The 27,500-nt window shown below is 51.5% G+C and overlaps 4 protein-coding genes and 1 long non-coding RNA gene across 8 annotated transcripts in view; 3 read left to right on the forward strand and 2 right to left on the reverse strand.

The window, feature by feature from the left end:
* The window catches only part of rab34a (RAB34, member RAS oncogene family a), a 5,692-nt gene extending 3,537 nt beyond the window's left edge, over window positions 1–2,155 (reverse strand). For all 4 annotated transcript variants that reach the window (XM_029001535.1, XM_029001533.1, XM_029001534.1 and 1 more), the window contains exons 1-2: window positions 1,349–2,155; window positions 1,172–1,229 (exon numbers count right to left, since the gene is read on the reverse strand). In XM_029001535.1, the coding sequence (XP_028857368.1) occupies window positions 1,172–1,225 (54 nt within the window). In that variant the 5' untranslated portion in view covers window positions 1,226–1,229; window positions 1,349–2,155. The remainder of the gene's footprint in view (window positions 1–1,171; window positions 1,230–1,348) is intronic.
* A 148-nt stretch (window positions 2,156–2,303) lies between these two features.
* Window positions 2,304–4,815, reverse strand: tlcd1 (TLC domain containing 1). The gene is made up of 4 exons (XM_029001536.1): window positions 4,385–4,815; window positions 4,056–4,138; window positions 3,050–3,132; window positions 2,304–2,947 (listed from the first exon to the last, which is right to left on the reverse strand). Exons 1-4 carry the CDS (start codon window positions 4,576–4,578, stop codon window positions 2,561–2,563), a joined length of 747 nt encoding a protein of 248 aa, XP_028857369.1. The 5' UTR covers window positions 4,579–4,815; the 3' UTR covers window positions 2,304–2,560.
* LOC114802533 (uncharacterized) lies at window positions 4,673–5,557 on the forward strand. Its single transcript, XR_003751733.1, has 2 exons — window positions 4,673–5,347; window positions 5,421–5,557. It is a non-coding gene; the product is annotated as an uncharacterized LOC114802533 (long non-coding RNA).
* A 3,006-nt stretch (window positions 5,558–8,563) lies between these two features.
* nek8 (NIMA-related kinase 8) lies at window positions 8,564–18,298 on the forward strand. Its single transcript, XM_029000876.1, is given in 16 exon segments — window positions 8,564–8,845; window positions 9,755–9,960; window positions 11,152–11,384; window positions 11,460–11,591; window positions 12,003–12,211; window positions 12,296–12,375; window positions 12,425–12,484; window positions 12,487–12,632; window positions 12,708–12,855; window positions 13,159–13,235; window positions 15,212–15,329; window positions 15,430–15,580; window positions 16,758–16,921; window positions 17,001–17,153; window positions 17,246–17,404; window positions 17,767–18,298. Coding segments are annotated over 16 exon segments (2,250 nt in total). The 5' UTR covers window positions 8,564–8,660; the 3' UTR covers window positions 17,796–18,298.
* Window positions 18,299–19,023: 725 nt separating this feature from the next.
* The window catches only part of traf4a (tnf receptor-associated factor 4a), a 14,272-nt gene continuing 5,795 nt past the window's right edge, over window positions 19,024–27,500 (forward strand). The window contains exon 1 of the mRNA XM_029001579.1: window positions 19,024–19,327. Within this exon, the coding sequence (XP_028857412.1) occupies window positions 19,185–19,327 (143 nt within the window). The 5' untranslated portion in view covers window positions 19,024–19,184. The remainder of the gene's footprint in view (window positions 19,328–27,500) is intronic.

Below are 27,500 nucleotides of genomic sequence, written 5' to 3' on the forward strand. Positions count from 1 at the left end.
GTGTGAGTGAGTGTATGTGTGTATGTGTGAGTGAGTGTGTGTGTGAGTGTATGTGTGAGTGAGTGTGGGTGAGTATGTGTGTGTATGTGTGAGTGAGTGAGTATGTGAGTGTATGTGAGTGAGTGAGTGTATGTGTGAGTGAGTGTGTGTGTATGCGTGTGTGTGTGTCTATGTGAGTGTGTGTGAGTGAGTGTATGTGTGTGTGGGTGAGTGAGTATGTGAGTGTGTGTGAGTGTATGTGAGTGTATGTGAGTGTGTGTGAGTGTGTGTGTGTATGTGTGACTGAGTGTGTGTGAGTGAGAATGTGAGTGTGTGTGAGTGAGAATGTGAGTGTGTGTGAGTGTATGTGAGTGAGTATGTGAGTGTGTGTGAGTGAGTATGTGAGTGTGTGTATGTGTGAGTGAGTGAGTGTGTGTGAGTGAGTGTATGTGTGAGTGAGAATGTGAGTGTGTGTGAGTGTATGTGAGTGCGTGTGTATGTGTGAGTGAGTGAGTATGTGAGTGTGTGTGAGTGTATGTGAGTGAGTGTGAGTGTATGTGAGTGAGTGTGTGTATGTGTGAGTGAGTGTGTGTGAGTGAGAATGTGAGTGTGTGTGAGTGAGAATGTGAGTGTGTGTGAGTGTATGTGAGTGTGTGTGTATGTGTGAGTGAGTGAGTGAGTATGTGTGAGTGAGTGTATGTGTGAGTGAGAATGTGAGTGTGTGTGAGTGTATGTGAGTGTGTGTGTATGTGTGAGTGAGTGAGTATGTGTGAGTGAGTGAGTATGTGAGTGTGTGTATGTGTGAGTGAGTGTGTGTGAGTGAGAATGTGAGTGTGTGTGAGTGTATGTGAGTGTGTGTGTATGTGTGAGTGAGTGTGTGTGAGTGAGTGAGTGTATGTGTGAGTGAGAATGTGAGTGTGTGTGAGTGTATGTGAGTGCGTGTGTATGTGTGAGTGAGTGAGTATGTGTGAGTGAGTGAGTGTGTGTGAGTGAGTGTATGTGTGAGTGAGAATGTGAGTGTGTGTGAGTGTATGTGAGTGCGTGTGTATGTGTGAGTGAGTGAGTATGTGTGAGTGAGTGAGTGTGTGTGAGTGAGTGTATGTGTGAGTGAGAATGTGAGTGTGTGTGAGTGTATGTGAGTGCGTGTGTATGTGAGTGAGTGAGTGAGTGTGTGTGTGTAAGGAAGGTTCACCTTGGGGAACTGACCAATGACCCGGTCTCTCCGGACAGGAGGAAGAACACTCATGATTCTAGAGAGGAAATAAACCGCGTGTTACAGTTATAAAGACGCCATCTGTCCGCTAATCTGCTCTGGAACTCGGAACAAAGAAGAAAGCGGCGCGGAGTGAAGACGAGCGCCGCGTCGTACCCGAAATAAAGCTCCGGGCGTCGGCCTGCTGAACTTCCTCCTCCGGATCTCCCGACCTGGACGCTTCCTCAGCAGATTCCCATCGTTCCTCCCAGACCTCGGACGGGGGGGAAGTTCCTGGGACGGACCGCGGATCCGGCGGAGGACTCAGAATCCCAGATTCCCGAGATTTTTTCCCGGGGAGCGGCGCCCCCTGCAGGCAGAGACGCGCAGCGGCAGCCAGAAATTCGTCAGGATTTTAATTAATTCAAACGTAATAAAAAAATAATGGGTGGTTAATTAAACGTAACGTAAAACTTTAATTTTTCCCAATAAAAACTACAACACCCAGAACACCAGAGGAGCGGTGAGACGCTGAGAATGAAACCGTGCTGTTAAACGCACAAAAAAAAAAGACTCATGGAATCTAAAAAGGTAACTAATAATGAACAATAAAATAAGGAATTTTCTCCCAATTGAAGGTGACACAAGGCCACCACGTCCTGACCATGAGGCTGGAGATGATCTCCAGACTTACATATGGCATCGACCAGACAGTCAGTAATGACAGGGACAGTCCCCCTAGAGACGTGTCCTGCCCAGGGACAGAATGACAGTAATCGGGGTTCGAACCTGGGTCGAAGCACAGAACAGCGCAGCACCCGTTGACACGGCGAAACGTGTCCTCTGTATTTAACCGTCACCCTTGGTGAGCGATGGGCACCATGACAGGCTCCCGGGGAGCAGTGCGTGGGGACGGGGCCTTTATCAAGGGGACCTCAGTGGCACCTGGGGGATTCGAACCCGCCGGGCCACCACTGCTCGCTAGGATACTAGCACCCATACTCGTTTGTAAAATACGTCCACGGTTCCACTGCCTGAACCCTCTGGAACTTTTGCTGCTTCGTTCGTGTTCAGGGCCTGAATCCACGAGCCGCTTTGTTCATGAATGAATATCCGAGGCACACGCGTGAGCGTCATTTAATCATTTATTACTTGTAAAAGCATGAAACAGCTGTTAGGTGCGTAAAACGGCAGATTTTAATGGCAACCTCCACCACCTCGTTCACGCCGGCTCTGTACGGATGTTAGCGCGGCGGCCGTTTTTACAGCAGCGCTGGTTACGGTTGTGGCCTCTGCTGTGAGCGAGAGACCACTCGGCAGCCGGCGAGGCGGGGCACCGCTGCCCTCTCGCCGGGCCGGGTCCAGATACTCGAAGTCCCGCCCCCGGCCTCAGTCCGTGATGAACTTGGCGCCGCCACGCGGCCCTCCGTTCTGCGCCAGCCGGAAGAAGTCGGCCCTCAGCAGCCGGTAGAAGTAGACGAGGATCATGGCGTTCATGAGCAGGATGGTGGCGAGGAAGTAGCCGGCGTGGTCCAGCCAGGAGAAGTTCTGCACGATGTACCAGGTGATGTAGCCCTGGGCGCTGAGCCGGAACGCCACGTAGGTGAACAGGTTCGCCACCTTGTTGGCGGCGTAGAGCGGGGAGCCCTGGGCGCCGGCCAGCTTCAGCAGGAGCCTGGCGTGCAGGGTGACGCTGTTCACCTCCACGAACAGCGCCAGCACGGCCCCCGCCACGTAGCGCCGACGGAACAGGCTGTACAGGAAGCACCAGATCACCTGCGGGCCACAGGAACCCAGCGTCAGGCCACCGCACCGCGAGTCACCGACGCACCTCACACGTTCCTAGAACCCCCGACTCGACTCGGACCGCCAACTCACCAGAGCATGATGAAGCAAGAACTCCCAGGAGCCTCTGGCGTGTCCCATGAACATGATGTCAAACGTGTCCTGTACAAAGTAGCCTGTTGTAAACACACACACACATGATGCAAATCAAACTCCCAAACTTTACTTTACTTTACTGTACTGTACTTTACTGTAATGTACTTTACTGTTCTGTACTATACTTTACTAAACTTTACTGTACTGTACTGTACTGTTCTTTACTGTACTGTAATGTACTTTACTGTACTATACTTTACTGTACTGTACTTTACTTTACTGTACTGTACTGTTCTTTACTGTACTATACTTTACTGTACTGTACTTTACTGTTCTTTACTTTACTGTACTATACTTTACTGTACTTTACTGTTCTTTACTTTACTGTACTATACTTTACTGTACTGTACTGTTATGTACTTTACTGTACTATACTTTACTTTACTGTTCTGTACTTTACTGTACTGTACTTTTTCTTTACTGTACTGTTCTGTTCTTTACTTTACTGTACTGTACTGTACTTTACTTGGCAGATGCTTTTATCCAAAGGAAGACACCAGCAATTCTCATTCGGTTTCTATAGATTTTGAGTTAAAATCTAAGAGCCCCGATAAGGCCGAACTTGTCAAGAATAGAACATGCTGGGGAATTGTGTGTGTGTGTGTGTATAAGACTTGTTTGAAATAAATATAAATAGTAAAAATAAACAAGTGGGTTTTCAACTGCTTCCTAAAGGTGCTGGTACTCTCGGCTAGTCGAATGGAGCAGGACAAGTTGTCCCACCAGCCAGGGACAACCAAGGAGAACAGAGTCGATTGGGATCGGAGACCCCATGAAGAGGGAATTTTCAGTCTCCAAACGCTCCTCTTATCACGGAGAGAAAGCAGAGGGCCCCGCCCTGGCACCGTCGCCACGGTTACCTCCCTGTCAACCTCTGGCCGTGTGTGTGTTTGTCCAGGTGTGTTCAGGCGACGCGGAGATTAGATGCTGCAACGCGACCCACCTGAGGAGACGCAGACGAGGAGGTAGGACAGCGGGGTGAAGGAGGAGTAGATGTTGGACATCATCTCAGGCCTCATGAGCATGCTGAGGAGAAGCAGAGGCTTTTATTCTAGGCTTTTATCGGTTGGAATTCTGCGCACGAGACGTGTTTTTCCTGCCTCCCTCCCTCCAGCCGGCTGGTTCTTCTGGTTCTCTGATCTTTAACCGCCGAACAGATCGACGTTTTAGATCTCATGAAATGTCCCACCGAAACCAGGCGTCTTAACACCCATAAAATCCCGACCGTTCCCACAATGCACTGCTGCCGCGTGTCCAGCTCTGTCTCCTTACCAGCCGACTGCCCAGGGCCCGGTGAGCAGCGAGTGGACCAGTGACACCGACAGGTTCCGCCACTTCCAGGTCCGGAAGGCGTCGCGCTCCACGCCCTCGGGCAGCGGCAGGGCCTGCAGCAGGCGGTGGACGGCGCGGAACGCCAGCGCGAACGCCGCCACCCACGGGCCGGGGTGCAGCTGCAGGGCCTCCATCGTCCCCCCTCCGGTCCCGCTCCTTCGTCCCCTCAACGCCTCTCTGCCTCCTCGTGTTTGCCGCCCGGGAGCGTGTGGCGGTGCGAGGCGTGCTCGACCCGGGAGGGCGTGGCCGACTGGGCGTTCCCGGGGATGGACAAGCACCTCCTCCACCTCCTGCTGAACCCGTCCCGTGATGGAGGGATCAAGCAGGGAGGAGCAGGGACTTCATTTCACCCAACTGATCGGGGACACTGGACACACGCAGCAGGGAAGTGAAGGAGAGAAGAACGAGGAGGAGAAGAAGAAGAATCGCTCAATTGTTCCAAGAGGACAATGGGGTCACAGGACTGGAGGAAACTCAATCGTCCATTTGTGTGGCCAGCTCGTCCTGTTCGAAATGGAGAACATACAGTCCACAGAGGGGGAACGGCGGTGAAGGAACGCCGGAGAACGGCACGCTGGAACGACTGTAATGTCTGAGCAGTGAGTCACAGACACGCCCGTCCCCGGCCGAGAACAAGCCGGGACGAATCCGAGCCACGGGCCTGTTCACCCTCCCAGCACCGCGCCACACACCACCCACGACAGCCCGACACCAGGGACACGAACCCCATGCTCAGCGGCCCCCGCCGCCGGAAGCGGGCGGCGCAGGGCCCGGCGTTACAAAGCGGCCTGCAGGGGGCAGCAGCGCAGCAGTCACGGATTTTACTGGAACGTGTGATGCCACTCCCGAACTTCCACGTGATGCGTGTTGGGACATCAGTAGCGATCCCATAGAAATGACGAGGTCAGAGGTCATATTTACAACTATTCTTCAGGATCGTGCACTTCCCTTTACTTTACTTTACTTTTATCCAAAGCGACTTACAAGAGGAAGAGGAGGCCCTGATAAGGCCTAACTTGCCAGGAGTAGAACATGACCATCACCCCACGCACACATGGACCATCACACCACAACCTCAATGTTCGCTGAAAATAAAGTAAAGTAAATAATGAACGTATTTGCTATTTCAGTTCAGCTCAGCCGACAGGTTATATACATTGCGACGTGTTTAATGTGCATCTGTCATAATGTCCACTGAACCAGAGTTAAGAGTAGTGAGAATTCTGGTACACCGCTTTATTACTTCCTGTATGAAACACTTTTATTGTGGAGCCTTTTGTTTTCTTCTAGTTCATCATGCACACACACACACACACACACACACTCACACTCAAACACATTCTGAGCCCTTCATGGCCTGTTGATTTATGACGTTAGCGCTGTTAACACTCTTCTCCATTCCCGCTGCATTCTGCGGCTCCCTGACCGATGCTGTAATGCTGAGGTTGCCGGGGGAAACCGGATTTATGGTCTGGAGGTTCCTCATTCCAAGTATAGAAACTGATGTCTGATGTTTTCAGTGGACGTCGAAGGACGTCAGGTGCAATCAGGTGTGAAGTGTGAACACACACACACTCACACACACACATATGTGGCCATCGTTAACTAATGGCACCGATGCCCACGGGGACTCCATTCTGTTCCCACCGCCCCACCCTTCCTTCTTTATGTGTGTGTTACATTTACATTTACATTTACATTTAAGGCATTTGGCAGACGCCCTGATCCAGAGAGATTTACAACGTGCTTCCATGTTACCATGGATGAAGTGATCAGTTCTGGTTCACTAGGACCCCCAGCTATGAATACAATCTTTTTATTCACTCTGTTCTAGTTTCTATACAGAAGTCAGACAAGAAGAAGGTTACAAGTTCATCTAAATATTCTCTAAAGAGGAAGGTGTTGAGCTGCCGTGTGAAGGTGCTCAGTGACTGAGCTGGAAGTTCATTCCACCACCGAGGGGCCAAGACAGAGAAGAGTCTAGATGAGCGTCTTCCTCGTACCTTCAGAGATGGAGGGACCAGGCGAGCAGTACTGGAGGCTCGGAGTATACGAGGTGCAGTGCGAGGTGTAATAAGGGCTGTGAGGTAGGATGGTGCTACTCCATGCTACTGTGCTAGCTATTGGTTTTTCCGAAGCCTCTTGCTGGAGATGGAGGCGTGCTGGTGCTGGTGCTGGTTCTGGTATCAGTTCTCATGACCTGCAGAGATAAGGTGGCTACAGGGCCTGAGCTGATGAAAGAGGCTCCTGATCTTTTATGAACCCCGACATTTTCCACCCCAGGCTTTTTAATACCGGTAATCAGGTCGGAGATGAACACAAGTGGACGGTGACATGGGAAGTGGAGAGAAGCAGCTGGAGGTCGAGTAAATGTTGACCGTGTGTTTGGCGCCTGCTGACGGATTCCCCCTCACACAGTGTCCCTTTGTCTGGTTAATGTCGGCACGCGGCCGGCAGTCAGGTGAGAAAGGGCTGAAAGCGACGCCGCTGTTCCACCGAAACCCGGCGGCGTGATGAAGAGCTGAAATATGCAGCCCAGTCAAAACCTTTCTGACAAGCGGCATGTGTGACGAAACGGAGACTCGAGAGTCGCTTCGGTGACACCCGCTGTGCTTGTGGCTTTTCTGTGATCCGGCAAGCAGGTCCCTCTGTTTACTAGCTGGGTGCAAAGTGTGAATTTCTCTGTAAGCTCTTGGCCTGACAGGAATGTGGTTCTGTAAGAAACTTTCTCTCCCGCAGCATGTTCACCCCGCCCTGCTGTCACCGCTGCTGGGGCCATCAAGCTCACATAAGTATTCCCATCTGCGCTACAGACGTCCCTCTACAGCCTGACAACATCTGAGCTACAGGCGTCCCTCTACAGCCTGACAACGGGATTTAAATCCGGACACTGCTGCTCCCAGGACGACCCAGCGCTGGCTTCGTCTCACTGAGCCTTGGGGCAGTGGTGGCCTGGCGGTTAAGGAAGCGGCCCCGTAATCAGATCTCGATCCCGATGTCCCCACTGAGCAAAGCACTGTCCCCACACACTGCTCCCCGGGCGCCTGTCATGGCTGCCCACTGCTCACTCAGGGTGATGGGTAAAATGCAGAGGACAAATTTCACTGTGTGCACCGTATGCTGCGCTGCTGTGTATCACAAGTGACAATCACTTCTCTTTCACTTGGTTCCTCTCGAGGTTTCTTCCTCTCTTGCCGTTGGCTGCTCACCAGGGGCCATGTACATTGTAGAAATTGCTATAAAAATAAAATGTGATTGATTATAATATGCAGTAACACAATCTTTATTGTGTAGGAGAAATTATTTGCCAGCATAAACCATGTATTCTATCAACTACAGGGTTAAACTGATTCTTTTTAACTTGTGGAACTTTTATGTTTTAACTTATAAATGCATGGATGTGTAAAACCATCTTGTGTTTTTCTTTTGCACAACTTGAAAGTGTCATTTAGGATTCGAACCAGCAACCTTCAGAGTCTTCACCCACTGTGCCACCACTGCCACCAGTGCCACCACTGCCCCACTTCCACAAGTTGATCCAATAATTTTTACTGCCACTTCTTGCTGTTTTCACACAAACCTAAAATGCAAGTGAACAGTAACTTTTTTTAATTATTTAAAATTATTTTATTTCAACTTTATTTTTCTCTGCTTGTGCTCTTCATTTTTACATACTGATTAGATTCACCAGATATTAAACGAGATATTAATCTGTTTCTTTTTCTATTGTACCCTTTTGACATTAGTATTATTTTCATTTGTTTGTTCCACAGGTAGTTTGTGCTACTTTTGTACTTTTCACTTCACTTTAACTAAATAAGCTTTCTATACGTTCCATTAGAGTAAATAACAACGAATAAATCACAATTTTATTAAGTGGCCTAGTGGTTAAGGAAGCTGACCCGAAATACCGTGGTAGTAGCCTAGCGGGTAACACACTCGCCTATGAACCAGAAGACCCAGGTTCAAACCCCACTTACTACCATCGTGTCCCTGAGCAGGACACTTAACCCTGTGGAGGGTGGGGACTTTTGTGGACAAAATTACCAGGGGGGGAACTGTCCCTGCAACTACTGACTGTAAGTCGCTCTGGATAAGGTAAATATTAATATAAATGTAAATGTAATCAGAAGGTTGCCGTCAAGGTAAGTAGCTTTGGATAAAAGCTAAGCGTCTGCTAAGTAAAGGAAAGTAAAGGTGCCACTGAGGTCCCCTTATGAAAGGCCTGACCTGGCAACATGAATCCAGTAGCCACGTCGATTTTCGCGTTTTCAGTGAAGTTTGTTCCTCGGGACTCGCCATACCTGGCCAGACGTTGCCAGGCTACGGCCGGAGTTTCCTTCAGCCGCCCGACATGGAGAAATACGAGAAAATCCGAGTCGTAGGAAGAGGCGCGTTTGGGTAAAAGAGGCTTCTTTAAAAAAATAAACTATAAACTTCCTGCTAACTTATTTTACTTGCAATTTACTCCGTTGTACAGGGAGTTCGAGAAAAAGTTTGGCAGAGAGTTGCAGAGAGTTCCGAGGGGGAAAAAAGTAATAAATAAAATCCAAAATAAATTCTCCGAGAACAGCATGATTTAATTCTCATTTCTGTAATCATCCCTTTATGGTTTAAGTCTCTTATACCAGCGAGCCTGCTGGAAATAACTTGATATTCGTGGACTGTCCAACAGCAGCAGTTTGACAACATGTTGAATGCTATGAATTATTATTGTGAATATTAAAACACTGCAGCACATCACACGGTGACGCGGTGAAACGTGTCCTCTGTATTTAACATCACCCTTGGTGAGCAGTGGGCACCATGACAGGCGCCCGGGGAGCAGTGTGTGGGGACAGGACCTTCATCAAGGGGATCTCAGTGGCACCTTGGCGGATCGGGTCGAACCAGCAACCTTCTGATTACGGGGCGGCTTCCTGAATTATAATGAATGGCAGATGTGGTTAAACTGTGGGAGTCTCTCTCGGATATGACCCATGACCTTGATTTAGGAAATGCCGGGCTGTTTGTCAGCTGACCTGACTGGCCGTGCTGGGGTGTAAAGGTGTGTGTGGTGTGGAGATAGTACACGGTGGCTTCGTATTCTGAATGAACTTGTCTCCGGCAGCGGTGGCCTAGCGGTTAAGGAAGCGGCCTGTAATCAGAAGGTGCCGGTTCGAATCCCGATCCGCCAAGGTGCCACTGAGCAAAGCACCGTCCCCACACACTGCTCCCCGGGCGCCTGTCATGGCTGCCCACTGCTCACTCAGGGTGATGGGTTAAATGCAGAGGACACGTTTCACTGTGACAATCACTTCACTCACTCAGGATCGTACACCTCTGCCGCCGGCGCGCCGACGGAGCCCTCGTCATCCTGAAGGAGATCCCAGTGGAGCAGATGACGCGGGATGAGCGGCTGGCGGCGCAGAACGAGTGCCAGGTTCTCAAGTTACTGAACCACCCCAACATCATCGAGTACTACGAGAACTTTTTGGAGGACAAGGCGCTCATGATCGCCATGGAGTACGCACCAGGTACACACACACACACACATACACAAATACATGCACGCACACACACATACACACACATACACATATACGCGCACGTACATACTCACACGCACATACATATACAGTACAGGCCAAAAATTTGGAAGCCGCTACTCATTCAATGTGTTTTCTGTATTTTCGTGACCATTTACGTTGGTAGATTCTCACTGAAGGCATCAGAACTATGAACGAACACATGTGGAGTTCTGTACTTAACAAAAAAGGTGAAATAAGTGAAAAGATGTTTTATATTCTAGTTTCTTTGCTCTGATTACTGCTTTACACACTCTTGGCATTCTCTCGATGAGCTTCAAGATGTCGTCACCTGAAATGCTTCTCCAACAGTCTTGAAGGAGTTCCCAGAGGTGTTTAGCACTTGTTGGTCCAGCTCACCCCAAACCATCTGGACTGGGTTCAGGTCCGGTGACTGTGGAGGCCAGGTCTCCACTTTTTGTTAAGTTCATAACTCCACATGTGTTCATTCATAGTTTTGATGCCTTCAGTGAGAATCTACCAACCTAAATGGTCATGAAGATAAAGAAAACACGTTGAATGAGAAGGTGTCTCCAAACGTTTGGCCTGTACTGTACATACACACGCACACACAAACAAACACACACACAGATCATCAGACAAGCTTGCGTGTGACTGTGTTATGCAGTCAAACCACCTCAGTCTGGAGTTAATATTTTGGTTATGTAACATCATGCTATAAAAAGTGAATCACTTAGAAACAGAATCATTGAAAAAAGTGCATGAGGTCATTTATTAATATAGTTATACAAATGTACTGTACATATATGGGATAGCATCTGTATCGGAAGATGAAACTAAAATGTACACAAATGAGATGACTAATGTATAGATGAGTGACATGTAGGGTCAATTTCCTCTTTATGGACTAGGCTTAATCCATGAAGGAGAAACGGACCCACAATTCACCTGTGGTAAGGGCATCTGGTAAATGTAAAATGCAAATTTATAGTACTGAGGTGCAAAAAAAATTACATAAAATATTTATAACAGTGCAGCAATGATAATGATTTGGTTTTTGATTAGTTTGGATGGAAGATCATTTAAAACCCAGTAAATCTCGCATGAACACCCAGGTACGTGCTGGAGACGACCCCTTCAGTGGTGTGGTTACCTTGGTTACCCTGCTTTGGTTTGTAGGCGGGACCCTGGCTGATTACATCCAGAAGCGCTGCAACTCCCTGCTGGATGAGGACACCATACTGCACTTCTTCGTGCAGATCCTGCTGGCGCTCTACCATGTTCACAATAAACTCATCCTGCACCGAGACCTCAAGACCCAGAACATTCTGCTGGACAAGCACCAGATGATCGTCAAAATCGGGGACTTTGGCATCTCCAAGATCCTCGTCAGCAAGAGCAAGGCGTACACGGTGAGCCTGGCCGCGTCCCGCATCCCGGGCGTCTTGGTGAGGAACATCTAGGTGTGACCGCTGGCGGTGTTGCAGGTTGTGGGCACGCCGTGCTACATCTCCCCGGAGCTGTGCGAGGGGAAGCCCTACAACCAGAAGAGTGACATCTGGGCGCTGGGCTGCGTTCTGTATGAGCTGGCCAGTCTGAAGCGGGCGTTCGAGGCGGCCGTAAGTACCAGAGCTCTACTCAGTTATCACAGTACTACACAGTACCGTGTACTATCTCCACACCACACACACCTTCCTGAATTGGAATTCATGATCGCAGGGCCTGAGACCACACCCTTTCTGAGCCGGCCCCGAGACCACACCCCCCCAAAACCGGGCCAGAGACCACACCCTGTCTGAGCCGGCCCTGAGACCACACCCACCCCCAAACCAGGCCCGAGACCACACCCCCCCAAACCGGGCCAGAGACCACACCCTTTCTGAGCCGGCCCAGAGACCACACCCACCCCCCAAACCAGGCCCGAGACCACACCCCCGCCCAAAACCGGGCCAGAGACCACACCCCCCCCAAAACCGGGCTCGAGACCCCCCCCAAACTGTCCATGAAAGTCGCTTTGTCCCTGTTTGCAGAACCTCCCAGCTTTGGTTCTGAAGATCATGAGTGGAACGTTCGCTCCGATATCGGACCGGTACAGCCCGGAGCTGAGGCAGCTGATCCTCAACATGCTGGACCTGGACCCGTCCAAACGGCCGCAGCTCAACGAGATCATGGCGCACCCCGTCTGCATCCGGCCCCTGCTCAACCTCTACACCGACGTGGGCAACGTGAAGATGCGCAGGTGGTGGCCCCGCGACCGAGGAGCCCGTTGGCCCCGGTGCTTCTGCTGGCTTGCTGACCGCGGTTGTCCCTGCTGTGTCTGCAGGATCGAGAAGCCGCTGGCCTCAGTTCAGCCTGGACGCCACGCGAGACCCGGGGGACGGGTGGCCGGGACACGAGCCCGAGGTGAGTGGACGGTTCCATGGGTTGTTCCGTGAGGAATGTGCTCCGTGAGTAATGAGGAATGTTCTCCAGACGGCGTGGTGGCCTCGGGGTCCGGTACGGCGCGTCACTCCCTGCCCCTGTCCTCGGTCTACACGTGGGGCAGCGGCGTGTCCTCCCCCCTGCGTCTGCCCATGCTCAACGCCGAAGTCCTCCACGTGTCTCTGGGCCGCACACAGAAAATGGGCGTCACCAAATCAGGCCGCCTGCTCACCTGGGAGGTTAGTTAATAAAATAGTTAATAAACTACTAGTTAGTTAATAAACCGGATAATTTATTGATAAGCGCTTCAACAGGCCCCCTCTGTGGGGTCCGGCGAGTCGTCCCTGCCCGGCGCGGTGGACCCGGCCCAGCCGCAGTTCATCTCTCGCTTCCTGGAGGGCCAGTCCGGCGTCACCATCAAATCGGTGTCCTGCGGCGACCTCTTTACTGCCTGCCTGACAGGTCGGCCACCAAATCACATCTACCTTCTGGGGTTTTGGGGAGGAACGCGAGCCCGTAAACACGGCGCCTGGTTAAATAAATAATAAAATGTGATGCACAGCAGCACAGCACACGGTGCACACAGTGAAATTTGTCCTCAGCATTTAACCCATCACCCTGAGCGGTTGGCATTCAGTGTGTCGCAGGATCGATTTTCTTCCATATCCCGACTGTTTATGTAAATAAACCAGCGCAGGAAGAACGATGTGACAGGGCTGTCCCCCCTGTCCCCATCTCTTAATCCTGCTAATCTCGCACCCGCAGACCGCGGCATCATTATGACGTTTGGAAGTGGCAGCAACGGTTGCCTGGGACACGGCAACTTCAACGACGTGATGCAGGTGTGGCATTGGAGAGGAGGCGAGTGTGTGTGTGTGTGTGTGTGTGAAGCGTCATGTGTGTGTTTATTTTCTGTGTGTGTGTGTGTGAAGCGTCATGTGTGTGTTTATTTTCTGTGTGTGTGTGTGTGAAGCATCATGTGTGTGTTTATTTTCTGTGTGTGTGTGTGTGTGTGTGTGTGAAGCGTCATGTGTATGTTTATTTTCTGTGTGTGTGTGTGTGTGTGTGAAGCGTCATGTGTGTGTTTATTTTCTGTGTGTGTGTGTGTGTGTGTGTGAAGCGTCATGTGTGTGTTTATTTTCTGTGTGTATGTGTGTGTGTGTGTGTGTGAAGCGTCAGGTGTGTGTTTATTTTCTGTGTGTGTGTGTGTGTGAAGCATCGGGTGTGTGTTTATTTTCTGTGTGTGTGTGTGTGTGTGTGAAGCATCAGGTGTGTGTTTATTTTCTGTGTGTGTGTGTGTGTGTGTGTGTGAAGCGTCAGGTGTGTGTTTATTTTCTGTGTGTGTGTGTGTGTGTGTGTGTGAAGCGTCAGAAGTGTGTTTATTTTCTGTGTGTGTGTGTGTGTGTGTGTGAAGCGTCGGGTGTGTGTTTATTTTCTGTGTGTGTGTGTGTGTGAAGCGTCATGTGTGTGTTTATTTTCTGTGTGTGTGTGTGTGTGAAGCATCAGGTGTGTGTTTATTTTCTGTGTGTGTGTGTGTGTGTGAGAAGCGTCGGGTGTGTGTTTATTTTCTGTGTGTGTGTGTGTGTGTGTGTGTGAAGCGTCAGGTGTGTGTTTATTTTCTGTGTGTGTATGTGTGAGAAGCGTCGGGTGTGTGTTTATTTTCTGTGTGTGTGTGTGTGTGTGAAGCGTCAGGTGTGTGTTTATTTTCTGTGTGTGTGTGTGTGAAGCGTCATGTGTGTGTTTATTTTCTGTGTGTGTGTGTGTGTGTGTGTGAAGCGTCAGGTGTGTGTTTATTTTCTGTGTGTGTATGTGTGAGAAGCGTCTGGTGTGTGTTTATTTTCTGTGTGTGTGTGTGAAGCGTCAGGTGTGTGTTTATTTTCTGTGTGTGTGTGTGTGTGTGTGTGTGTGTGTGAAGCATCATGTGTGTGCTTATTTTCTGTGTGTGTGTGTGTGTGTGTGTGAAGCGTCATGTGTGTGTTTATTTTCTGTGTGTGTGTGTGTGTGTGTGTGTGTGAAGCGTCAGGTGTGTGTTTATTTTCTGTGTGTGTGTGTGTGTGTGTGTGAAGCATCGGGTGTGTGTTTATTTTCTGTGTGTGTGTGTGTGTGTGTGTGTGAAGCGTCAGGTGTGTGTTTATTTTCTGTGTGTGTGTGTGTGTGTGAAGCGTCAGGTGTGTGTTTATTTTCTGTGTGTGTGTATGTGTGTGAAGCGTCAGGTGTGTGTTTATTTTCTGTGTGTGTGTGTGTGTGTGTGAAGCGTCGGGTGTGTGTTTATTTTCTGTGTGTGTGTGTGTGTGAAGCGTCATGTGTGTGTTTATTTTCTGTGTGTGTGTGTGTGTGAAGCGTCATGTGTGTGTTTATTTTCTGTGTGTGTGTGTGTGTGTGTGTGAAACGTTGGGTGTGTGTTTATTTTCTGTGTGTGTGTGTGTGAAGCGTCAGGTGTGTGTTTATTTTCTGTGTGTGTATGTGTGAGAAGCGTTGGGTGTGTGTTTATTTTCTCTGTGTGTGTGTGTGTGTGTGTGTGTGTGTGTGTGTGTGAACCGTCGGGTGTGTGTTTATTTTCTGTGTGTGTGTGTGTGTGTGAAGCGTCAGGTGTGTGTTTATTTTCTGTGTGTGTATGTGTGAGAAGCGTTGGGTGTGTGTTTATTTTCTCTGTGTGTGTGTGTGTGTGTGTGTGTGTGAACCGTTGGGTGTGTGTTTATTTTCTCTGTGTGTGTGTGTGTGTGTGTGTGTGAACCGTCGGGTGTGTGTTTATTTTCTGTGTGTGTGTGTGTGTGAAGCGTCATGTGTGTGTTTATTTTCTGTGTGTGTGTGTGTGCAGCCCAAGATCGTAGAAGCTCTGCTGGGTTATGAACTGGTCCAGATCTCCTGCGGCGCCTCCCACGTTCTGGCGGTGACCAACGAGAGGGAGGTTTTCTCCTGGGGCCGTGGGGACAACGGTCCGTCTTTTTTTGGTTCAGTGGTTACGGTGATTAGACGGGGGCAGGACTGTCCCCCAGTTGTCCTCGTCATACCGCATCCTCACTCTATCCATCTCAGGTCGCCTGGGGCTGGGCTCTCAGGACTCCCACAATTCCCCGCAGGAGGTGACCGTCCCCTCGGACTTCGAGGCCCGGAAGGTTCTGTGTGGGGTCGACTGCTCCATGATCATCAGCACGCAGAACCGCATCCTGGCGTGCGGCAGCAACAGGTACCGCGTGACGCCAGGCAGATGTTGTAGGTGGTAGTAGCCTAGCGGGTAACACACTCGCCTGTGAACCAGAAGACCCAGGTTCGAACCCCACTTACTACCATCGTGTCCCTGAGCAGGACACTGAACCCTGAGTGTCTCCAGGGGGGACTGTCCCTGTAAATACTGGGTGGTAGTAGCCTAGCGGGTAACACACTCGCCTGTGAACCAGAAGACCCAGGTTCAAACCCCACTTACTACCATCGTGTCCCTGAGCAGGACACTTAACCCTGAGTGTCTCCAGGGGGGGGACTGTCCCTGTCACTACAGGGTGGTAGTAGCCTAGCGGGTAACACACTCGCCTGTGAACCAGAAGACCCAGGTTCGAACCCCACTTACTACCATCGTGTCCCTGAGCAGGACACTTAACCCTGAGTGTCTCCAGGGGGGGACTGTCCCTGTAACTACCGATTGAAAGTTGCTCTGGATAACGGCGTCTGTCAAATGCTGTAAATGTAAATGTAAACGTATGTCATGAGAGCTGGGCCACGCCCCCAGAATCGAACATGCGATTAACCCCGCCTCTCGGCTCGGGGACAGAACGCGGTTTTACTCTGAATGGGATGGTGGCGGCGGTGTGTCCAAAACTCCACATTCGGACCGAAGAACAGATTGCGTTTGAAATGTTTCGTTTCAGAGCACGGTGGAGTGTTCTCATCAAATGCGCTTTAGTAGTTCTCTTTGCAAGGGAACCCGCAGCGTTTACACCACCACCATCATCATCATCAGCAGCAGCAGCAGCAGCATCTTCCCACGCCAGTCCAGTCCAGAGGGATTAGTCACGTCCAGCAGGAGTTGGACGTACATCTGCCTCCAGACCCAGTCTACAGATGTTCAGGATTTAAAACTACGTTCAGCCCGGGAGTTTATTTACTTCTGTGAACCAGGTTCAAACCCCACTTACTACCATCATGTCCCTGAGCAAGTGTCTCCAGGAGGGGACTGTCCCTGTAACTAATGACTCTAAGACGCTCTGGATAAGTGCGTCTGGTAAACATTTTATTGGACCTGACAGCAGTTCAGATTGGTGTTAACCGGCTTCCTGCTCCACATTCTGAAATGTTTATGGCTTCACTCTGACCCCCAGTGGGGCGTCGGCTGGCTCCGCCCCCTCGCTCATGCTGTTCCCATCGTTAAGGTTCAACAAACTGGGCCTGGATAAAAACGCCGGGTCGGAGGATCCTGCCGCCCACGACCAGGTGGACGAGGTCCACACCTTCTGTCCGGTCCAGTCCGCGCCGCTCAACACGGGCAGGGTCGTTTACGTGGACATCGGCACCGCCCACTCCGCCGCGGTCACAGGTGTGTTTGGGGGGGGGGGGGGCGGGGGGCGTGGCTGTGCCGACGGCTGTGAACCCGTGAACCTCCGTGTTGTGTCCAGAGAGCGGCCAGTGCTTCACCCTCGGCAGCAACCAGCACGGCCAGCTGGGCTGCGGGCCGCGCCGCGCGGGCCGAGCGCCGTACCTGCTGCCCGGGCTGCGGGGCGTCGCCGCGGTGGCCTGCGGGGACGCCTTCACGCTGGCCGTCGGTGCAGGTAACCGCGGGACGGGCGGAGAGACGGAAGCGGGCGAAGGGACCGTGTCTGAGCCCCTGTGTGTGTGTGTGTGTGTGTGTGTGTGTGTGCAGACGGAGAGGTGTTCACCTGGGGGAAGGGGGCCCGCGGCCGCCTCGGCAGGAAGGAGGAGGACTCTGGAACACCGAAGGCGGTTCAGCTTGACGAGAGCCATCCCTTCACCATCACCTCGGTGGCTTGTTGTCATGGCAACACGCTGCTGGCAGTGAAACGTAACGTTTTGCTTATTACTCCCTTTTATTGCATAATCCGGAGTTTTCCTGAGAAACGTGGCCGCTAGTGTAATTATTCTACGTTGCGGCCCGGTCACCGCGGGCGGCGTTTCACTCGTTTCCATCGTGGAACTCTGTCCGGTCCCACGTCACACGTGCAGGGGACCATTAACGAGTCCTTTTGCGGTAAAATAGCCGATTCGGTGCCACGTCCTGGTCGGCCTGGACTGAAAGGGGGTGTGGGGGGAGATGTAATGTCCCAGACAGGCATCAGAGCCAGCAGCCTTGTGGTTCCATGCAGGTTTAATGTGTGAGGTGAGGTGAGGTGAGGTGAACACTTTCTGTTCTTCGTTCCTCCCCAGCGTTCTTCGAGGAGCCTGTGCCGAAATGACAGCCTGGAGGGACGTCGCGTACTAGACATCTTCGTGTCGTATCAGTCTCTCATGGACCGCATGGAACCTACCATCATTTGCATTAAGCCTAAAACAACAAGCTGCACAAGCTGTAGCTCAATGATGCAGCTCCCAGTGGAGGGAGGGGCCGGGACGATGATGTCATGATGTCATTCGTGTGAAATCTCTCGACCTCTGGCCCCGTCATGTGGGCCGCTCTTTCTCAGTTCACTTTACTTAATCACGACGCCCTCACAGGAAGCCGAGCCGGCTCCGCTGGTTCCAGAACAGATAAAACCTTCTACAGGTGTCACTGCATCCACATCGCTAATAAATCACCAATTCAAATATTGAAATTCTCACAAGCTATTTCCACCTGCAAAATCCCTAATACAATATAATATGATGCATTTATATATAATGAATATGATATTGTGCATTTATACATTACAATATGCTGTATTTATATATAATTAATAAAATATTATGCATTTAAACATTACAATATGATGAATTTTTTTATACTGAATACAATATGATGCATTTATATATACTGAATATGATATTATGCATTTATACATTACAATATGCTGTATTTATATATAATTATTATAATATAACACATTTATACACAATAATATGCTGCTTTTTATATAATTAATATAATATAATGCATTCATTCGTAGCAATATGTTTTATTTATATACCGAATATATTCATATTTGGAGGTAATTTCCACTGTTTGCTGTGTGTAAATATGAGGAAGTTTAGTACTTTTTAATGGTACATTTCAGACTGCAGAATGCGAGTATTTGGTGTGGAAGATGTGTAATGCCGGGTGTTAAATATGAAATATTAATCGCCTGCTCCCGCCGCTGCGCGTCTTTGTTGTGCCTCCACCAGTCGCGGTGATGTAATCCTCCAGCAACACCCGGCGGGGCGGCCGTGTGCAGAGCAGCCGGCGGCCGCCAGGGGGCGACCGCTCGTTTTCCGTCATGTTCCGGACCCTCCGTATTTCTTCAAAGTGAAAGATGCGAAGTTGCAAAAAAAAAAATAATAATAATACTAAAAATAAAAATGAAACGTGAAGGTGAACGCGAACGTCGCGTTGTTGTAACGATATGAGACGGCGGACGGGATTTAAACGGAGCTCCTCCCGCGGAGGAGGAGGAAGAGGAGGAGGAGGAGGGACGGAGGGACGGAGCCGCTCAGCTTTGTCTCCGCGCCGTCAGTCTGGAGCGCAGCGCTGCGGAGAGGAGGAGGAGGAGGAGGAGGAGGAGGAAGAAGAAGAAGAAGAAGAGAAGGACGACGACGACCGCCGCCGCCGCCGCCACGACGCCGGATGGGACCGAGGCGCCGCGGCTTCTAGACTCTCCGACGCCGCAGCCATGCCGGGCTTCGACTACAAGTTCCTGGAGAAGCCCAAGAGACGCTTCCAGTGTCCCCTGTGCAGCAAGGCGATGCGCGAACCCGTCCAGGTGTCTACGTGCGGACACCGCTTCTGTGACACCTGCCTGCAGGAGTTCCTCAGGTAGGACGTTCTCCGTTCCGGGCTCCAGTCGTGCATGTGTGCTTCTGTCAATCCCTTTGTCTGTGTATCTGTGTGTGTCTGTGTGTGTGTGTGTGTGTGTTGGACCCCAGCCTCTGGCCTGTCCCCCTCTGGCCCCCGGAGGCCGTAGTACCTGCGCCCCCACGGCCTCCGCCCGGGACCAGCCCTGTTCTGCAGGCTGACCGCCATCGCCGGCGCGGAACCGGCCCGACCGGTTCCTTCAGCTCCCCGGCTCCCTGCTCCATGGAGAGCGGCTGCCGCCTCGGTGGTGGTGCCCTTGTAAACAGGCCCGGGGCGTGGAGCCGAACTTGAGCCCCCACTCCGGCTGGAGAACGTTAATCGGGGCTTCAGCACGGTTCTGAAGCAGAACCGACAAAGTGAGCGTTAAAGTGGGCAGAAATGTCATATTTTCAAACGCACGGCCTACTAACAGCTTTCCTTTTGTCTGCTGGCCCAGTAGACGTCTGATGGAGAGAGTGGGGGGACCTTCTCCTGTCACACGTGTCCTGAGCTACCATGAAGGTCCAGTCCCAAGCCAACGTGGCCTTCAGAGTGATTATGTATATTTTCTCTACGCCGTCACGGGTTCGTCTTCACTGCTTTTTTCTTAAAGCCCCCTATCGTGAATTTATTTCGGACTTGTTCTGTATCTGACGTCTCTTGGAGCAGAATTCCGGCCACTTTGATCTGGCCCCATGATGAGATTTCCCAGGATGCGCCGGGAAATCCTAATGAGGGGGAGAGAGGGCGGGGCCAGGAGGAGAGCGGCCAATTGAAGTTGAAATGCCAATGTTTGGCACAGACAGGAAGTCGTGTCGACATTTTTCCGGGAAAAACAAAATGAACCTGCTGGTTCTTCAGAGTCTCGCGTGACGGAACTAAAAAGTACATTTGTGCCCACGTTTGTTTGGAAGCCATGACGGTCGGTGGCGATCATGTTTTAGGGGAGGGGCGGAAAAGCATGAGAAACGGGAGGTAACCTTTTCCCCCTTATGACGTCACAAGGGGACAAATCCCAGATCCGAACGTCTGAGCTGCCGCTCTCTGAACGGTGAAGCAGAACAACCAAATTTCTGGCCCCTGCAGGACCATAGACAGGCTATAGGAACTCATATTAATGTTAAATAATCCCACAAAGTCACAGTTTCACGTCAGGGGACCTTTAAGAAGGTCCTCCAGTGAAGAAGCTGAGGTCACGGGAACACCAGAGCCGGGTAGTTTACCTGGATTTGTTTCAGGGATTTTTGCTGAACACACGTTGCTGAGCAGCCAGAACCTGTCAGAACGTCTTTGAAGAACCTTCCATGCTTTGAGGGTCTGGGAGGTGAGTAATCCTCAGCTGAGTTTCACGCTGGGAGTGAAGCGTGTTTCCGCCGGAGGAGGAATGTGTAAATAACCCTCGGCGACATGGGCAGGGCTGCTGGGACCTTATCTCCACCGCTATCGATGTGGACTCGCACGTGCGGAGCCCTGCTGCTGAACTTTAATCTGTGGAGGACTGGAAGGTCCTCAGCAGGTTTCGGGGACGCCGTGGGGGATGGGAGGTCAGCTGATGGCGGAGAGGCAGAGATGACGGACGGGGTCCTCAGATGGCCGCGAGATAAACGTCCCTCTGTCTCCACGTCTCAAAGAGCTGGACGCTTGTGTGTCTCCATTAAAGCCTAATGAATTGATCCCTGTCCATTGAGCTCTGGATTTATTGGCCGGTGCAGAGTGGAAGCCCTTTGCTCCTCTGAGATGGCCAGTGTCTCCTTCAGAACATCATGGAGTCTGGAGGTCCCGCAGTGCTTTGCGCAGCTGCATTTCTGTCTTTCTGTGAGTGTGTGTGTGTCCAGGATGAATGAGCGTGTGTGTCCCCTGGTCCTCCGCAGCGCTCCGTCGCAGGTGCCGCGACGGGCCGGAACGCCGCCAGGAATGTTAAACGTGTGGATGAAAAGCCCCTCAGAGCGAGAGCAGAATGGGGTCTGTTCTGGGGGGGGACAGCGGTGGCCTTCAGAATAAACGTCCGAGTGTCTGGAACGAGGGATCTGATCAGCGAGCCTGACTGCGAGAACGTGCTGGATTACAGAACGTTCTCGCCGCGAGCGTAGAACCACGTCTGAACAGGAAGTGGCGCTCAGATGCTCCGCGGGCCGCTGAAACGTCGTAAAACTTCCCCGCGTCAACAGTTGTGAAGTGTCCTCAGCTGTGTCCTCACACCTCACAAAAGGCCCACTTAAAATTCCTTGTTGGATCTCCATTCCCCGTTTAGATCCCCCTTACGGCTCTTTCCAGAGCGCGCTCACAACATTCCCGTTCCGCTGGCCATTGTCCTCCGTCTCGGCTCCGTGCGCGGAGCGCAGCAGGACGGGTCGGAACATGTCTGGAGGTCCCGCACAGCCGCCCCAGGCATGCAGCAGAGACGCTCGGATCGGGGGGGAGAAGGTGAAAGTGTGAGCAGGCGGCGGGATAAATAAAGAAGCCGGAATTCCCACCGGCCGTTCCGCTTCCCACACGCGCGACCCTGCCGGTCTGAACGCCCCCACAGGTGGCCCTGGTTTTTCCCGGTCGTCCCAACGTTTGAGGGCCGGTGAAGGGACCCATTCATCGGAGGCACCTGAGAGGGCGGACGTGGTGCGAATCCGGACGTGGCGTTGAGCGGAATGCGAAAGAGGAGCAGCTGTTCGGATTCGGCGGCACCTGTCCGAGTGAAAGGGGCTTTTGACGGCGCAACAGGTGCTGGCGGGGCGCCTTAAGCCCCGTGGCGGGTCCACACGCACTCCGGCAGGCTCGCCAGCTGAACCCGGTTCCTCAGAAGGCGCGTTGAAAGGGACTCTGTGATCGCTTCCTTCCTGTGGTAGTAGGATGGTAGAAGCCTAGCGGTTAACACACTCGCCTGTGAACCAGAAGACCCAGGTTCAAACCCCACTTACTACCATCGTGTCCCTGAGCAAGACACCTAACCCTGAGTGTCTCCAGGGGGGGGACTGTCCCTGTAACTACTGATTGTAAGTCGCTCTGGATAGTAAGTGGGATTTGAACCCGGGTCTTCTGGTTCCTAGGCGAGTGTGTTACCCACTAGGCTACTAGTGGGTAAATGCTCTAAATGTAAATGTCAGTGGCGCGGTGTCCAGGTTTCTGACCTGGCACTCATGCCGAATGCCTCTTTTCCTCCCGCCCGTCCACGTACGTTCTGATTACCGGATGTCAGCCGAGGGACGGCTGGGTGAATGTGTGCGGTTCGGACTCTCCTTGGTGACCTAATGTCCCCTCGCCATCAGCTGTGAGGAAGTTTCCAAGTGATTTGTTCTATCGCACCTTCATCCTGTCACCATGGACACGGAATCACCGGGCTGTCCGTGGCGTGGCAGGCACACACACCCCAGAGTGTGTTACTCTGAATCGCCGGTTCCGCGTCGCACGGTAACGACCCGGTAGTACGAGGCGGAACGTTGATACGGAGCGGAGCAGTTGCTCCCCCGGAAAACTCCGGTGACTCATGCCGACGGAGCCGCGCGCTCCGACCTCCCGCCTTCACTTCAGGGGAAGTGACTCACGCCGAGGCAGGCGGGCGGCGTCGTAATTGCCAACTTCCTACGAACGCCGCGCCCCTTCGGCGTACGCTCTTCGGAGCTGCGCCCCGTCAGATTTACGTCCGCTGCTTTCAATCATTTCTTCAGGACTCCAGAGATGAAGCGTCGGAATCTCTCCGCTGCTGCAGAGTTGGAGAAGTGGAACATGTACAGACCGATTTAACTCCTTAGCGTCCCCGTAATCAGAAGGTTGCCGGTTCGAATTCCGATCCGCCAAGCTGCCACTTAGCAAAGCACCGTCCCCACACACTGCTCCCCGGTCACCTGTCATGGCCGCCAACTGGTCCCTCAGGGTGATGGTTAAATACAGAGGACACGTTTCACTGTGTCACCGTGTGCTGTGTTTCACAATGATAATCACTTCACTTTCAATGCGGTGACATGGCAGAACCTGGTCACCTTTCAAGTCTCCTGTTTGAGTAGAATAGACTGATAGAATATCTGACCAATGGAGCAAACGTTGAGTAGAGGAGCGAAGAGTGAAGAACCGTTTCACCTGCAGAGCTAGTTCAATGTGGAGAATCGTTATGCTAATTAGGGATTAGTTACATAATCACGATTTAATAAAATCTTCATATATTGCAATACTGTATTTAAAGGTTTCTAAAGCATTTTTAATCCCAAGGCAGAAAAAGCTTTGAAAACTATATCTGCAGGGAGATTATAGTCACCAAAGGCTGTGAATATTTTGAGCTGTTAATCAGAAAGCAGGAGGCCGTATGCTGCTAAATCAAAATTTTTACTGTTTAATACGAGATGTGCTAACTGTTTATCTTCATGGTGAAGAAGATTCGCACTAACGGCACGGATCTTGGCCTGCGATAAATCGGCGCTCGCGGGGAGGGATTATCTCTCCATTCCACCTGCTGGCCCTTCACAAGTTCACGGAGAACGTCTGCGCGGAGCCGCGGTTCTAATCCGGCTTTGGCCACCAGTCGCACGGCTTAGCCCGATGCTAATGAGGGCGTCTCTCCCTGCGTCTCTTCTCCCTGCCGCCATCACCGGATCTTCCTCGTTTATTACACGCCAGGCCGTTTTCAATGCGCTGGGTGTCAGTTGGTATCCCTTCTGCAAGAAAACAGGCAAATACATTTACATTCAAGGCAACTGGCCGACGCCCTGATCCAGAGCGACTTACAACGTGCTTCCATGTTGCCATCGATGAAGTGGTCAGTTCTGGTTCACTAGGACCTCCACCTTTTTTTTTTTTTTTTTTTAAAGTGAAGTGATGGTCATATCAGCAGCACAGCACACGGTGCACACAGTGAAATGTGTCCTCTGCATTTATCCCATCACCCTCAGTGAGCAGTGGGCACCATGACAGGTGCCCGGGGAGCAGTGTGTGGGGACGGTGCTTTGCTCAGTGGCACCTCGGCGGATCGGGATTCGAACCGGAAACTATGAATACAATCTTTTTATTCACTCTGTTTCTATACAGAAGTCAGGCAAGAAGAAGGTTACAAGTTCATCTAAATATTCTCTAAAGAGGAAGGTCTTGAGCTGCCGTTTGAAGGTGCTCAGTGACCTCGAGGGGAAGTTCATTCCACCAACGTAAAATTAATGAGAACTTGCCAGTGTGACCGCGCTGACCGATTAAACCTAAACCGAGCCAGGAATCGCCGGCACGACACTCCACCGCCACTTATCAGTAAAAGCGGTTATAATACCTAACGGGCCGAAACTCTTTCTTAGACCTTTGGACTTTTGAACTGAAATCCGCCCAGATTCCTCGACTTCCTGCGGGATTTATGGAGGTTCTCGCAGCACGTGTCCCGTGTTCGTCCGAAAGCGCCGTAAACTTTACTGCAGCGTCTCATTAAAGTCGATTACGGCCCGGCGACTCCCTCAGCACGTTGGCGTGAGTTTTTGGCTGGTGCCTGGCGTCTGAGGATCGGTCCCTGGTCGATCGGTTGAAGGGACGCCGCTCGAGTGAGACATTTTTTGACTAAATTCAGCACGGAGCAAAGCAGATTATCCCAACCCACTTTAAAGACTCGATGAAACCACCGAGTTTTTCCAACGACTGGGGGTCTCCAGAGGTGCAATTGTGCGTCCTGCCAAATCCTGGGATTAACCAAAAATGAACACCGTGCTACTGATCTGCGGGATATCCGCGGGATTAGCGCTCGCGAGTCGTCACGTGGGGCTGCGACGCCGGATTTCCATCCGAGCCGCCGACGTGGAGGCTAGGTGGTCCGAGGGAAGCCTCTCGCGTCCGCCGCGCCACGCGCTGCCGTTTTTCCGGGGGGATTACCGCGGCGGCGCCGCATCCCTTCAAAGAGGCGCGCCACTCCAGACATCTGGCCTACACCGCCGTGCTAAATTTAGAGCCGGCGTCTGTAATTAAAAGTGTGAAAATGAACTTCTTCTATTTGGTGCTTGAAATTAAACCGTTCTGTGACCGGGAGAAGCTGAGTGTGTGTGTGTGTGGGAATAATAACCATTTTGAGGGACTGAGACTTGCCTAATCCCTAATCTGGGTATTTAACTTCCTGTGGGGCCGAACCTCGTCCCTGACAGTCGTGGCACGATTTATTTTTGAATGATAATGATTTAGTTTTATAACCCTGGCCCAACATGCGACTAACCAGTTCACCAAATATTAACCAGATGCACCGCGTCCGTCGCACACGCACACTTCCTGTTACGTCTCTCCAAATTCCCCGAGCCGCTGGCCGGTCGCCTATTGCATGCTGGGATGCGGTGTGGGGGAGGGGGTCTGGGTGGGGTCAGGATTAATGGCCGCTCCACTCTGGCCCCGGATCAGCACCGGTTAATGAAATAGGATCGATTTTTCCTGTGCGCCCCCATCCAGGCGGGAATAATAACTCAGCGCAAGCCGGGGCGCCGTTTATTTCTCCGGAGTGGGACCTTGTTTTCCAATGAAATACTCCAGCTGTAGGTCAGCAGTGGGGATTCCGTGCTAATCGGGGTTCTCGATTAGGAATTCTTTATTTGCAGGGTTCCTACTGTCATTAAAAACCTGGAATCTGAGAAGCTAATTTTCCAGGCCTTGGAAAGTTTTGGAATATGAAAAAAAAACATGGAAAGTTCTGGAAAGGTTATTGAAATCTGACTGACAGAAGAATGTACAGGGTGGGCCATTTATATGGATCCACCTTAATAAAATGGGAATGGGTGGTGACATTAACGTCCTGTTTGGGGGACATTAGTATATGTGAGGGGGCAAACTTTTCAAGATGGGTGGTGACCATAGTGGCCATTTTGAAGTCGGCCATTGGATCCAACTTTTGTTTTTTCAATAGGAAGAGGGTCATGTGACACATGAAATGTATTGGTAATTTCACAAGAAAAACAATGGTTTTTACGTAACTTTATTCTTTCATGAGTTATTTACAAGTTTCTGACCACTTATAAAATGTGTTCAATGTCACCAACCATTCCCATTTTATTAAGGTGTATAGATATAAATGGCCCACCCTGTATAATGAAGCATATAGTTCCGTATGGTACGTTGCTTCCGTATTCCAAAGCTTTCTCAGCCGCGCGTCTCTTTTTAAAAGTGAACTGCAGCTGATGATGGTAAATTTCCTCGGAGAACATACGGTCAGGAACATTTGCCTTCGGTTAGTAAAAACGTATAAGAACCCTGCATTCGACTTGGACCCGGAACCGGTTCTGCTCTACTTTTCCTCGGTAAAGACCGGCGTGAGAATCATCGCCTCGGGCGAGCTGGCCCGCGAGGGGCCGCGGATGAACGTTTCGCAGGGACACGAGGAGGCGGCTCCGATTCGCCGCTCCGGTATTTTGTGAACCTCCGTGTGAATTGTCCCCCAGATGGCCGCCGCCGGCGTCACCGTGACCCCTGGGGCCTTTCGCTCTGAGTCAGTGTCACTGCTGTTCCCGAGCGGCCTCGAGTTTCAGGAACGCGATACGCCGCTCCGCCCTCGCCGCGCTCTTCTGTAACTGGGTGCGTGCGGCCATTACGGTAGAGAAGAATCGGTTATCGTGATCGTCCTCCTGTATTTAGCTGGAGTTCACCGGAAACGTTCCGCACCGCTCTCCAGCCTCTGTTTGTTTTGGCGGAACACGATTGGTTCTCAGAGAAGGGACCCATGAGATGCATGTGTGGCGCAGCGGTAGCTCCCTTTCTCCAACTTGCATGGCCCGCTTCCTGTTCCGCCGGGTCTCCGCTCGTCTCCTGCCACCTTCTGCTGGCCTCGCGGCGAGGACAGCGAAGGTCTTTGTGCTCTAATGGAGCGGGGACGTACGGACGTTCCTTCAGGGCTCGCCGGGCGTCCATGAGTCTGTGGAGGGCCCAGCACACGTCCCCATCGGGGACCTTCACAGGTCCACCTTATCGCAGTTGTATTTTGATGGACGGAACATCTTGACTCCGGCTCGTCCCTCCTGAGAACTGCGTGTAGATGATGGAGAGGGACAGAAGACGTGGATTAAAGCCCCATATGGAGGGAGGTTGCAGGGTGTGTGTGTGAGCCGCGCCTGTTCACTCTTGAAACCCAATTAGAGCCCAGGACCCAGTAACACTGCTGTTTGACCCCTGCTGGGCGGGGCGGCTCCCGCGGGACGGAATTAGCATGTGATTAGCCTGCGGGGGCGTC

The sequence above is a fragment of the Denticeps clupeoides genome, chromosome 13, assembly GCF_900700375.1.
Source record: "Denticeps clupeoides chromosome 13, fDenClu1.1, whole genome shotgun sequence".
Taxonomy (NCBI): Eukaryota; Metazoa; Chordata; class Actinopteri; order Clupeiformes; family Denticipitidae; genus Denticeps; species Denticeps clupeoides.